General features: G+C 45.2%; 1 protein-coding gene across 3 annotated transcripts in view; it reads right to left on the bottom strand.

Annotated features, from left to right (window-relative positions):
* THEM4 (thioesterase superfamily member 4) overlaps positions 1-13,561 on the bottom strand; it is a 44,992-nt gene extending 31,431 nt beyond the window's left edge. For 2 of the 3 annotated variants that reach the window (XM_009244297.4, XM_054527937.2), the window contains exon 1: positions 11,959-13,561. In XM_009244297.4, coding sequence (XP_009242572.1) covers positions 11,959-12,057 — 99 coding nt within the window. In that variant the 5' untranslated portion in view covers positions 12,058-13,561. Of the gene's footprint in view, positions 1-9,918; positions 10,001-11,958 lie in introns of those variants that run through there. The other variant, XM_054527933.2, reaches the window with a different exon arrangement.
* Positions 13,562-13,957: the final 396 nt, after the last annotated feature.

Genomic DNA, 13,957 nt, shown 5'->3' with positions numbered 1-13,957 from the left:
CTGGCCTCCCAACCTACATCTTTCTTCCATGCTGGATGCTTCCTGCCCTCGAACATCGGACTCCAGGTTCTTCAGTTTTGGGACTCTGACTGGCTCTCCTTGCTCTTCAGCTTGCAGACAGCCTATTGTGGGACCTTGTGATCATTCTTAATTATTGTGGGAACATAATATGTGTTGGATTGGGCAGAGTGATTTTTTCCAACTTTTTTCAAAATCATATTAGCTGAGCATGTGGAGGCTTGCATTGTGAATTTTAGTTCGAGATTGACTGCAAGAACCAGCAATCCCGAGAGGACCCACAGACCCTCTGAAGGAAGTGGACTACTCCTGCAGGACCGGGAGACATCCCAAATACTGTGAGTGCCCCAACTGTGGAAGTGGGAAAGAAGGACCCTCCTCTCCTGAACACACACCCCTACTGGAGAAGCTGGTCTGTTTGCAGGAGAAATTTCTGACTTTACCTGGAGCTCAGTGAAGTTAGAGAGCTAAGCTGAGTGAAATACAGGGGTAGGGAAAGCAGCAGAAAGGCCCTGGGAGCTCACTGGGTCCCCAAGCAGCCCATATCTGCCTGGTACCACAGGGATCCATCAGGAGGGTGGCCAAAGGAGCAGGGAGTAAAATTCCACAGGGAGAAGAAATTCTGTAGCTGAACTTTGTAACAGTTTGAACTGGGGAGAAGCCTCCTGGCCAGAACTCGGGGAGGGCGTGAACCCGGCTTGCAGACTTCACAGGTCGGGGAAGAACTAAAGCCCTTTTCTTTTGCAGCTGGGAGGTGGAAAGCCTCAGACAAGTTTTCAAGCCCGTCTTGCCCTCCACCTGGAAACAGACTTGGGGATGTTGGAAGGGCATGGTGGGAGTGAGACTGGCCCTTCGGTTTGCATGGGAGCTGGGTGAGGCCTGTGACTGCTGCTTTCCCCAACTTCCCTGACAACCTGTATGACTCAGCAGAGGCAGCCATAATTCTAGGTACACAACTCCAGTGACCCGGGAATCTCACCCCCATCCCCCACAGAAGCTGCAGCAAGATCCCCCCAAGGACAGTCTGAGCTCAGACGTGCCTAGCCCCAGCCCCACGTGATGGTCCTTCCCTATCCACTCTGGTAGCAGAAGACAAAGGGCATATAATCTTGGGAGTTCTAGGGCCCCACCCACCACCGGTCCCTCACCACACTACTACAGCTGATGCCTTCTGGAAAGTGCCACCTCTTGGCAGGAGGCCAACCAGCACAAAAGTAGAGCATTAAACCAAAGCTAAGAACCCTCACAGAGTCCACTGCACCCTCTGCCACCTCCACCGGAACAGGCACTGGTATTCATGGCTGGGAGACCCATAGACAGCTCACATCACAGGACTCTGTGCAGACAACTCCTAGTACCAACCCAGAGCTGGGCAGACTCGCTGGGTGGCTAGACCCAGAAGAGAGATAACAATCACTGTAGTTCGGCTCACAGGAAGCCACATCCACAGGAAAAGGGGGAGAGTACTACATCAGTGGAACACCCTGTGGAACACAAAAATCTGAACAGCCTTCAGCCCTAGACCTTCCCTTTGACAGAGTCTACCTACCCAAATGAGAAGGAACCAGAAAACCTACCCAGGTAATATGACAAAACAAGGCTTGTCAACACCCCCCAAAAATCACACTAGTTCACCAGCAATGGATTCAAACCAAGAAGAAATCCCTGATTTATCTGAAAAAGAATTCAGGAGGTTAGCTATTAAGGCAATCAGGGAGATACCAGAGAAAGGCAAAGCCCAATGCAAGGAAATCCAAAAAATGATACAAGAAGTGAAGGGAGGGCCGGGTGTAGTGGCTCACGCCTGTAATCGCAGCACTTTGGGAGGCCAAGGTGGGCAGATCACAAGGTCAAGAGATTGAGACCATCCTGGTCAACATGGTGAAACCCCATCTCTACTAAAAATACAAAAATTAGCTGGGCGTGGTGGCACACGCCTGTAGTCCCAGCTACTCGGGAGGCTGAGGCAGGAGAACTGCTTGAACCTGGGAGGTGGAGGTTGCAGTGAGACAAGATTGTGCCACTGCATTCCAGCCTGGGCGACAGAGTGAGATTTTGTCAAAAAAAAAAAAAAAAAAAAAGAGAAAAAAAAGAAGGAAGAAATATTCAAGGAAATAGACAGCTTAAAGAAAAAACAATAAAAAAATTCAGGAAATTTTGGACACACTTTTAGAAATGCAAATTAACCTAATCCAACAAAGAGAAAGAAAAAGAAAAAGAACAAGAAAATATGAACAAAGCCTCCAAGAAGTCTGGGACTTTGTTAAACTACCAAACTTAAGAATAATTGGTCTTCCTGAGGAAGAGGACAATTCTAAAAGCTTGGAAAACATATTTGGGGGAAAAATCGAAGAAAACTTCCCTGGTCTTGCTAGAGATCTAGACATGCAAATACAGGAAGCACAAAGAGCACCTTGGAAATTCATCCCAAAAAGATCTGCACCCAGACACATTGTCTTCAGGTTATCCAAAGCTAAGGAAAGAATCTGAAGAGCTGTGAGAAAGAAGCACCAGGCAACCTATAAAGGAAAATCTATCAGCTTAGCAGCACATTTCTCAGCAGAAACCCTACAAGCCAGAAGGGATTGGGGCCCTATCTTCAGCCTCCTCAAACAAAACAATTATCAGCCAAGAATTTTGTATCCAGTGAAACTAAGTATCATACATGAACGAAAGATACAGTCCTTTTCAGACAAACAAATGCTGAGAGAATTCGCCATTACCAAGCCACCATTACAAGAACTGCTAAAAGGAGCTCTAAATCTTGAAACAAATCCCAGAAGCCCATCAAAACAGGACCTCTTTAAAGCATAAATCACACAGGACCTAGAAAACAAAAATACAAGTTAAAAAGCAAAAACAAGAAACGAAACAAAAAAACTCCACAGCACACAGGCAACAAAGAGCACAATGAACACAATGGCACCTCACATTTCAATAATAACATTGAATGTAAATGGCCTAAGTGCTCCACTTAAAAGATGCAGAACTGCAGAATGGATAAGAACTCACCAACCAACTATATGCTGTCTTCAAGAGACTCACCTAGCACATAAGGACTCAAATAAACTTAAAGGGGTGGAAAAAGGAATTTCATGCAAATGGACACCAAAAGCAAGCAGAGATAGGTAGCTATTCTTACATCAGACAAAACAAACTTTAAAGCAACAGCAGTCAAAAAAACAAAGAGGGACATTATACAATGGTAAAAGGCCTTGTCCAAAAGGAAAATATCACAATCCTAAACATATATGCACCTAACACTGGAGCTCCCAAATTTATAAAACAATTACTAACAGACCTAAGAAATGAGATAGACAACAACAAAATAATAGTGGGGGACTTCAATACTCCACTGACAGCTGCTGGGGACAGGCCCCCAAATCTGGCCATAAACTGGCCCCAAAACTGGCCATAAACAAAATCTCTGCAGCACTGTGACATATTCGTGATGGCCATGACGCCCATGCTGAAGGTTGTGGGTTTAACAGAATAAGAGAAAGGAACACCTGGCCCAACCAGGGCAGAAAACCACTTAAAGGTATTCCTAAGCCACAAACAATAGCATGAGCAATCTGTGCCTTAAGGACATGTTCCTGCTGCAGATAACTAGCCAGAGCCCATCCCTTTGTTTTGGCCCATCCTTTCGTTTCCCCTAAGGAATACTTTTAGTAAATCTACAATCTATAGAAACAATGTTTATCACTGGCTTGCTGTCAATAAATATGTGTGTAAATCTCTGTTAGGGGCTCTCAGCTCTGAAGGCTATGAGACCCCTGATTTCCCACTCTACACCCTATATTTCTGTGTGTGTGTCTTTAATTCCTCTAGCACCGCTGGGTTGGGGTCTCCATAACTGAGCTGGTCTTGGCAGATAGCACCAGACAAGTCATCAAGACAGAAAGTCAACAAAGAAACAATGGATTTAAACTATACCTTGGAACAAATGGACTTAACAGATATATACAGAACATTTCATCTGACAACCACAGAATATACATTCTATTCAACAGTGCATGGAACTTTCTCCAAGATAGATCATGATAGGCCATAAACAAGCCTCCATAAATTTAAGAAAATTGAAATTATATTAAGCACTCTCAGACCATAGTGGAAATAACTCCAAAAAGGAACCTTCAAAACCACGCAAATAAGCCGGGCGCTGTGGCTTATGCCTATAATCCCAGCACTTTGGGAGGCTGAGGCAGGAGGATCACCTGAAGTCAGGAGTTCGAGATCAGCCTGACCAACATGGCAAAACCCCGTCTCCACTAAAAATACAAAAATCAGCCAGGAGTGGTGGCATGCGCCTGTCATTCCAGCTACTCAGGAGACCAAGGCAGGAGAACTGCTTGAACCCAGGAGGCAGAGGTTGCAGTGAGCTGAGATTGCACCACTGCACTCCAGCCTGGGCAACAAGAGCGAAACTCTGTCTCAGAAAAAAACAAACAAACAAACAAAAAACAAAAAAACCCTGCTCCTGAATGAGCATTGGGTCAAAAACGAAATCAAGATGGAAATTTAAAAAATTCTTCAAACTGAATGACAATAATGACACAACCTATCAAAACCTCTGGGATATAGCTAAGGCAGTGCTAAGAGGAAAGTTCATAGCCCTAAATGCCTACCTCAAAAAGTCTGAAAGAGCACAGACAGACAAAACCACAATGCGATACCACCTTACTCCTGCAAGAATGGCCATAATAAAAAAAATCAAAAAACAGTAGAAGTTGGCATGGATGCAGTGATCAAGGAACATTTCTATACTGCTGGTGGGAATGTAAACTAGTACAGCTGCTATGGAAAACAGTGTGGAAAAGAAGTCGTTATTTGAAAAAGATACTTGCACATGCATATTTATAGTAGCATCATTCACAATTGCAAATCATGAAACCAACCCAAATGCCAAACGCAAAATCATGGAACCAACCCAAATTCCCAGTGACCTGGATGAGACTGGAGACTATTATTCTAAGTGAAGTAACTCAGGAATGGAAAACCAACATTGTATGTTCTCAATTATATGTGAGAGCTAAGCTATGAGGATGCAAAGGCATAAGAATGATGCAATGGACTTTGGGGACTTGGGGGGAAGAATGGGAGGGGGATGAGGGATAAAAGACTATAAATATGGTACAGTGTATAATGCTCAGGTGATGGGTGCATCAATATCTCACAAATCACTAGTGTAAAGAACTTACTCATGTAACCAAATACCACCTGTACCTGAATAACTTATGGAAAAATAAAATTAAAAAATAAAAATTAAACAAAACAAATCAAAACTAAACTCTATGGAAGCTGAGGCGTGGTGGCACACCTGTAGTCCCAGAACTTTGGGGGTGCCGAGGCAGGTGGATCACTTGAGGTCAGGAGTTTGAGACCAGCCTGGCCAACATGGTGAAACCCCATCTCTACAAAAAATACAAAAATTAGCCAGGCGTGATGGTGTGTGCCTGTGGTCTCAGCTACTTGGGAGGCTGAGGAACGAGAATTGCTTGAACCAGGGAGGTGGAGGTTGCAGTGAGCCAAGACTGCACCACTGCACTCCAGTCTGGGCAACAGAGCGAGATTCTGTCTCAAAAACAAACAAACGAAAAACTCTACAGAATAAAAACGTCCTGGTTGAACAAAAGGAAGTCCTGACTTTGGAGTATCAGAGGGTTGGGGATACATGATCAAGGTTGAAACCACTTTGCCCTTAGCCCAGGATTTGTAATCTTTTTCCCTTTTTTTTTTTTTTTTTGGCTCATCCTTTCAGAACCCAGCTCAGAAAATTTGGGAAAGAAAGAAAAGAAAAAGTTTTAAACCCACCCATCTCTCCCTCTTAATATAACTAATGGCAAATTTTCTTTCCTCCAAATTTTTTAAATATAATTTTTCCTAATATACTTGTAATCTCAGTAAAAACAAAAACAAACAAAATTTTAAAAATCCCACAATTTTGTTTTCTGCTTTTACCACTTGAAATTATTTAGTGTTCACTTTCTCCATAATATCAGTTACCACCATTTTCAATAGCAGAAAAATAGTCCATTAAACTGATATACTATATAATTAGCCATTAAGGTAGACATTTAAATTATTTCCAATCTTTTGCTGCTCTAAATGAAAATGTCCACTGGAATATGAATATAGCTTTTCCTCTATTTTGGATTATTTCCTTAGAATCCAGTCCTGATTATATAACTTTTAAAGAACATGAATCTAGAAGTAACCCAACAAGACAATTCATCACAGACTACTATGTATTGACCAAAACATGTCAACTGAGAGGCAGAATAGTATGTATAAGCTTTGGAGTTATGAATCTGAACTCATCTCATTAGGCACTGGTCTCATCTTAAAAAAGCAACACTAGGATCCACCAGTTCCACTGTCCTTTTATGGACCAGTATCTTTTATGATACAGAGCTAATTAAATACTTTTAGGAATTAGAATGACTCCCTTAACTGTGGGTTCTCCTGATTTTAACTTTTAAAGTCTGGGATTCAGTTAAATCCAAGAAACTTTTTTTGAGTCCTACTATATGCCCTGGTTCTATGTGAGGGACAGGTAAAACAGAGAGAAGACTTAGACCCTGCCTTCAAGTGTTAGCAGCCTTGGATGTGAAAAATACTACAAGAGAAGTAGATACAGGCATAGAAGGGATGACTTTCAGGGAAAACTTTGAAATGATGGAGTGATTTCCTACAGATAAAAAGTTCATTAAGGAGAGAATGGGGAGGGGGGCCTGCTCCAAGCAAAGGCATAGGAGAGTGAAATAACCATATCATATTGGGGAACTGCTAGGATTTCAGCCTTCATATATGTAAGGTGGAAAGAGAAGAAGAGCAGAAAGATGTGAAGAACTAGAGGGATCACACCATAGGGCTTAGATTTCACCTTCTAGGTCAGTATTTCCAAAGACCAGCATGAAAAATGATTTTAGGTGGCACAAGGACAAAAATATATGTATTTTAAAATATAACAAAATATATTCATATATTATAAAAGGACATAAGTAGAAAACTCACACGTGATTTCACCAATGTTATTACACAGGATTAAGTTAGCTAAAGAAGTGGCATCTTTAAAGAATTATGAAAGTACTTTAATGATACAGCACCTTTTTCCTTTATGAAGAGACTTAAGCAGTTTTAAGCAAGGGAGTAATATGAACATAGGTTTTAGAAAGCTCCATCTGGTGTAACGAATGAATTAAAATGGTGAAATGCAATGGCAGGGAAACCAGTTAAAAGACTGTTGCGAAGGCCCAGGTCAGATATGGTCAGAATCTGAACTAGGTACTGAGTAATGAAAAGTAAAGTTTTAAGATATTTAGGACATTGGGACTGAGGGATGTGGGGAGTTACTGACTGGGAAAGAGAAAGCAGAAGAGTCTTGAATGATTATCTAGAGCTGTGGCTTTGAAAACTAGGGTGAATAGAATGAAAAGAAAGGTTTTTCTTAGTGTGCACATGTGGATCAGGAGAGAGAAAACAGGAGTGGAACTATTAATTTTAGTTTGGCAGGGGTTGAGTTTGTTACTCCAGATGGACACTATAATAATGTAGAAATAGAAATAATAAAGGTTTCAGTTCAAGGAGGTGAAAACTAAGAGATACTTGAAGTAAAGACAAAGCATAGATTATATATGAAGTAGAAATGTTAGGGACAATGATTATATTTTATTGTCCTGAACAGAAGAAAGGTGTTGCTTGACCTTTGGTTATACATTTATAAAGTGGTAAGACAGCGAAGTAAAAAGAGCTCCCCAGAGAAGCTCCCACCAGCCTTTGACTGGGAGAACAGGATGGAGCCACAGAAGTTCATGCCATTGGCAGAGGCAAGGAGCCCGGCCTCTTGAGTTCCTGTGTGGTAGGGTAGGAGCAGCTCCCTCTTCCTCTGCTGAGGTTTTTCTCTTTTTCCTTTTTTGCCCAATAAATTCCATTATTCTCACCCTTGTGTGTGTCCACAAGCCTGATCTTTCTTGGTTATGTGACAAGAACCTAGTTTTCAGATGAATTGAGAAGAAAGTCCTATACTGTGTTTGGCGCTCAAATGTGGGGCCTGAGGAAGTGAGGCAGGAAATTAAAGAAAGCAAAATAAAATTAAAAAAGTGAAAAACAAGCTTTCTATATGAGGCTGACTCATCCCAAAGGCAGTAACAGACAAAGCCCGGACCTGGGTGTAGTCTCGATAACATTCTCAAAGAAGCCAGGGCTCAAAGGATGTGCTCTGGAGAATCTTCCAGCACTCCCTCAACAAAAGGATAAGAAAAAGTAAAGTTCCCCCTCAAATCTCATCCCCCTTCCGTGTGATTGTACCTTGCTCTGTAAGTTTTATGAGTTTATAGATTCCTGTTTTCTGTAACTAGTAACTTCAAGTATTCTGTTTTATCTAAACAGCACAGTGAAGGTTATAAGACATGCCTGAGTAGGCCTAGGCTGCGGCCGTCTGGGCACCATAGTGAAGATTATGAGACAAGCACTTGCAAGGCTCTTTTGAGCAAGCCTAGATAACAGCCACCTGGACTGCATAAGCAAGGGTCATATTGAGAGGTGACAGTGTGCTGGCAGTCCTCACAGCCCTCGCTTGCTCTTGGCGCTTCCTCTGCCTGGGCTCCCACTTTGGCGGCACTTCAGGAGCCCTTCAGCCCACTGCTGCACTGTGCGAGCCCCTTTCTGGGCTGGCCAAGGCCAGAGCCGGCTCTCTCAGCTTGCAGGGAGGTGTGAAGCCAGAGGCGCGAGCGGGAACAAGGGCTGCGCGCGGTGCTTGCGGGCCAGCTGGAGTTCCGGATGGGCATGGGCTTGGCGGGCCCTGCACTCAGAGCAGCCGGCCGGCCCTGCCAACCCCGGGCAATGAGGGGCTTAGCACCCGGGCCAGTGGCTGTCGAGGGTGTACTGGGTCCCCCAGCAGTGCCGGCCCACCGGCGCTGCGGTCGATTTCTCGCCGGGCCTTAGCTGCCTTCCCGCAGGGCAGGGCTCAGGACCTGCAGCCCGCCATGCCTGAGCCTCCCACCCCCTCCGTGGGCTTCTGTGCAGCCCGAGCCTCCCCAATGAGCTCCACCCCCTGCTCCACAGCGCCCAGTCCCATCGACCACCCAAGGGCTGAGGAGTGTGGGCACACGGCGTGGGACTGGCAGGCAGCTCCACCTGCAGCCCCAGTGCAAGATCCACTGGGTGAAGCCAGCCGGGCTCCTGAGTCTAGTGGGAACTTGGAGAACCTTTATGTCTAGCTAAAGGATTGTAAATACACCAATCGGCACTCTGTATCTAGCTCAAGGTTTGTAAACACACCAATCAGCACCCTATGTCTTAGCTCAGGGTTTGTGAATGCACCAATTGACACTCTGTATCTAGCTACTCTGGTGGGGACTTGGAGAACCTTTGTGTTCACACTCTGTATCTAGCTAATCTGGTGGGGACGTGGAGAACCTTTGTGTCTAGCTCAGGGATTGTAAACGCACCAATCAGTGCCCTGTCAAAACAGACCACTCAGCTCTACCAATCAGCAGGATGTGGGTGGGGCCAGATAAGAGAATAAGAGCAGGCTGCCCGAGCCAGCAGTGGCAACCCACTCGGGTCCCCTTCCACACTGTGGAAACTTAGTTCTTTCACTCTTTGCAATAAATCTTGCTGCTGCTCACTCTTTGGGTCCACACTGCCTTTATGAGCTGTAACACCGCGAAGGTCTGCAGCTTCACTCCTGAAGCCAACGAGACCACGAACCCACTGGAAGGAATGAACAACTCCAGATGCGCTGCCTTAAGAGCTGTAACACTCACCGCAAAGATCCGCAGCTTCACTTGAACCAGTGAGACCATGAACCCACCAGAAGGAAGAAACTCTGAACACATCCGAACATCAGAAGGAACAAACTCCAGACATGCCACCTTTAAGAACTATAACACTCACCGGAAGGGTCCGCAGCTTCATTCTGAAGTGAGTCCAAGAACTCATCAATTCCAGACACAGTATGTAATCCTGAATTATGCACCTGTCACAATTTGATGAATTAATTGCCTTTGTTCTGCCTCTGTATCCTTGCTTTCACGCCACTATGCTTCGTGCCACTGTAAGCTTGTTTCAAGCTAGCCCACCTCCATTTTGAAGTGTGTATAAAACTCAAGTGCTGTCTTTGTTCTGGGCCCAGTTTTTGGATGTTAGTCTGCTGGGTCTGAGTGCACTCAATAAAGTTCTCCTGTCTCACCCCGTGGCCTCTCCAGTCCTCCTTCATTCCCACACAGAAGGATGAGTGAAATGGTGACTCAAAACCTCTCACTTTCATTTCTGAGCCTTTTGGTCTTATGGCATTCCTCTTCTTTTTGCGGGGACAGCAACAGCACCTATTTTTCTTTTTACAATACTGGAGGTGGTCCACACCCACCCCAATGGTCACGGGTGCACTCACAAGACAGTTGGGTGGGGTAGCTCCCTGGCCCCACTTCTTTACTGGCTGGGGTGCATGGTGGGGTCTGCAGCATGTGTGTGTGGTGTCCAATAGCCACACAGGGCAGGAATGAGCCACAGCCACTGCCCAGGCTCCAAGGTGCCAGCATGGCTGGCTGGCGTTCCCTACCAGGTGCCTGCAGAGTCTGCCCCTCCCCATTCCAGGGAGTCTAGCTCTGTCCCACAGCAACTAAGCTCCTCTCTCTGGTGGAGGAACCATTTGCATAGGAATAAGAGGTTCTTCCCCCAGGCATCCTTAATCTCCTCTCCACCCCATCAGCAGTATACTTTTGAGGGAGGTTTTTCTTTTCCTTTTGGAAGACGTTTTGCTCTTTTGGGAATAATGAGGATTACTGTTTATACTTTCTGTAGAGTTTTGTGAGAAAGGATTTGTGAGGTTAGTCTTAAGCTGTAGCCAATATGTGTGTTTTGCATGTCTTTCTGTATGTTCCACAGCAAACTTCGCTGCAGGCCTCCATCTTGTTTTATGTCCTTGGGGGCGTGGCCTGTAACCCCAAGGTATAGCTGCCTTTAGCCTGGCTTGGCCCAGATTCATCCTGGCTTAGGGAATGAGTCCTTTCTGGTTTGGTATCTGTATGCCCTTTTGCTATTTGTGAATTCCCCTGCCTTCCACCAACCACCTTGGATTTTCCTTTCTCTGAGCCTTTAAGTAAAGTTTGAAAACCAGAAATATTGGCCGCTTGGTGGAGCTAAAGTTAGATAATAAGGGAGTCAAAAGAATTTTCTTAAGGAGTGCTCAGCTTAATTAAAAGTGGATATCTAAGTTGTAATTATATTTATAAGGCCTTTATGTTTTCTTTTTCTTGGACCTTATTTTGCTGGAAAAAGTGTTTCATTTCGGTTGACTGAGTTATTTTTCTCCATTTTGCCTTGCCACTTTTAATGCCCGCATGAGAGGGGAGATCTCTGTTTTCCTCATGGAACCCCAGGAATTAAAAGCAGATAGATCCCTTTCCCTGTGATGAAAGATCTTATGGCAACTGGGTTTTCTCCTGCCTGTCTGTGTAGTTATATATGTGTTGTGTGTGATGTCTATAAAAAGCGCTCTAATTAATTGACCTAAAGGAAGATAAGCGCTTGGATCAAATTTTTTTTTAAAGGGAAGATAAAAGCTGTGGTACCTTTTAGTTCACGTGACTTTAATCTTTGAAAAATAAAAACAGCCTCAAAGATTATTGGTAAAATACAGGTGTCAAAATATAAATAGATGCACTAAATTATGCAGTTCAGGTAGCGCCCTGCCAACCCTGTCTCTTAAAAAACAAAAAAACGGGGTCACCTTTCCACCCATTTTCTAACGGTTTGAGTCTCAGGACTGAGTACTCCTAGGCCCCTGTTGCTTATGCTGCCCTGTGGTGCCCAAGTGAGCTTTTATCCTAAGATTGGCTGGTTGGGGTATGGAAAACAATCGAAAGCTCTGTTACCGCAGGCGTGTTTCTGACTGAGTCCTGCTCCCGCCCCATGCCCGAGGGTGCCCAGACTCACCAGCGCAGGTCGCGGCTCGCTACCCGGCAGGCGCCGGCCTACCGGCGGCCGGCACAGTGCCCCCAGCGTGCGGAAGCGCGCGGCGCAGCTCCTCAGCATGGCTCTGGAGCCGCGGTGCCGCGCTTGCTCTAGCGCTGGACCGCTCACTCTACTTCCGCCACAAGACCGCGCCTGCGAGTTAACCCCTGGGGTGGATGCAGGGCGGAGCTTGGCGAGGAGGCGGTGCGCACTACTGGCGGCTGGCTGGCCGGAGTGTGAGGCGGGCGGGCTCCGGGTAGGGCATCGCTGTGAGTCTATCTTCTGGTTCCGGCCTTTTCTTTCCGAAGACCTCCCGCTGCGGCCAAGCGCCGGGCCACTTCCGGGGCTTCTCAAAGGCAAGACGAGCGCGGCCGGAGCGTATCCCGGTTATCGCCTTGGGCCCCTCAGCCCCCCAGCCCCTCAGCCCCTCGGCCCCGGAACCCGCGCGCCGACTGGAAGCTTTGCGGTCATCCTTCCCGCGTGACCCAGGGCGAACGCAGTGCTCCGTGTCCCCAAGTAGTTATTCCTCCCCCGGAAGACTGAAGTCCCTGGGGCGGGTAGGAGCGCACGCTAGGAATAGTATGAATAAAGTGTTTTGTTGGAGATCATGGACAAGTATCTGGACAGGGTTGATAGTGCTGATTTATAGAGGGCAGTCTGGGCACAAAGAGCATTTATACGATCGAAAAGCTGCTTTCCCTGCCAACAGCCCCATACCCTCCCCAGGAACGCGCTTGCGCCTTAAAAGACTCTTTTGTTATGTAAAATGACAGTTAAATTATATTACAAACGAAGGTAATGGATACTAAAGGGGTAATAGGTATTGTAACTATTTTACTGTTATCAATGCTTTTGAGGTTACTTACCTCTCTTGTATTCGTATGGTGGGAATACTAGGCGCATACCTTCTGAGCTTCGAATTCAGTAACCTCACTGGGACCTTGAAATGGGACTGGGTTGGATCAGATACTGCAAATCTGGGCCATCCTACCCCTTTATTTTTAAATGCTTACCAGTATGCCATAGCCCTAGTCCGTCCTAAGGTGAAGACTCTAATGGATTTTTTTTGAGACAGAGTCTCGCAGAGATACTGCTATTGCACTTCAGCCTGGGCAACATACTGATGCCCCATCTCAAAAAAGCAATAAATTAGAAAAGAACTCCAGCGACCTGAATGCATTAGATATTTTGCCTTGATTCCTTTCCCATGAACAACTCCAGCAGTTTGTCAGTAGGTAAGAACACCTAGATACATTTTAAGCCTACACTATTAACTGGGGGAAGGTGTAACATTCTGTATACTGTAATATATACTGTAATATATTAATAGTATTGCAGTTTCCTGGTGGCAGGGATGGGGTCAGATTGCCTTATTAATTGTAACAACACGCACGTAGTGCTTGAATACTTAGCAGCAAGAATCCAAAGTGTCTTTGGTGTCTGTTGTCTTCCCATGTTGTGTATGCAGATGGAGGCACAAGCATAACATAAACCTCTAAAATTGAGATGACTACTGTTAATGAATAGAAAAGTTTATTCAGGTAACTTAAAATTGCATCTATTTACAATTTACAGTGTAGTCAAGTCAGTCAAAACCTATAGACTTCAACCCTGCTAAAATTGTCTATATGATTAATGTACCAATAGCTCACCTAACAGCTTCCCTTTGTTTTTTTGAGACGGAGTCTCACTCTGTTGCCCAGGCTGGAAGTGCAGTGGCATGATCTTGGCTCACTGCAACCTCTGCCTCCAGGCTTCAAGTGATTCTCCCTGCCTCAACCTTCCAAGTAGGTGGGATTACAGGCTCGTGCCACCACATCTGGCTAATTTTTATATAAACTTCATTAAATTTTAACTCTAAATTTTTCAGGTAGCGGCAGTGCATTTAGCTAAGTCATCCACACTCTTGCATGGCTTACTCTGGCATATTCGTGTTCACAGCACATATAAAATGTCTGGTCAGATTTGGAAGAGGAAGGGC

The sequence above is a fragment of the Pongo abelii genome, chromosome 1 (genome assembly GCF_028885655.2).
Source record: "Pongo abelii isolate AG06213 chromosome 1, NHGRI_mPonAbe1-v2.0_pri, whole genome shotgun sequence".
Lineage (NCBI taxonomy): Eukaryota > Metazoa > Chordata > Mammalia > Primates > Hominidae > Pongo > Pongo abelii.
The sequence above is the reverse complement of the archived record's forward strand: the minus strand, read 5'-3'. Positions and strand labels throughout refer to the sequence as shown.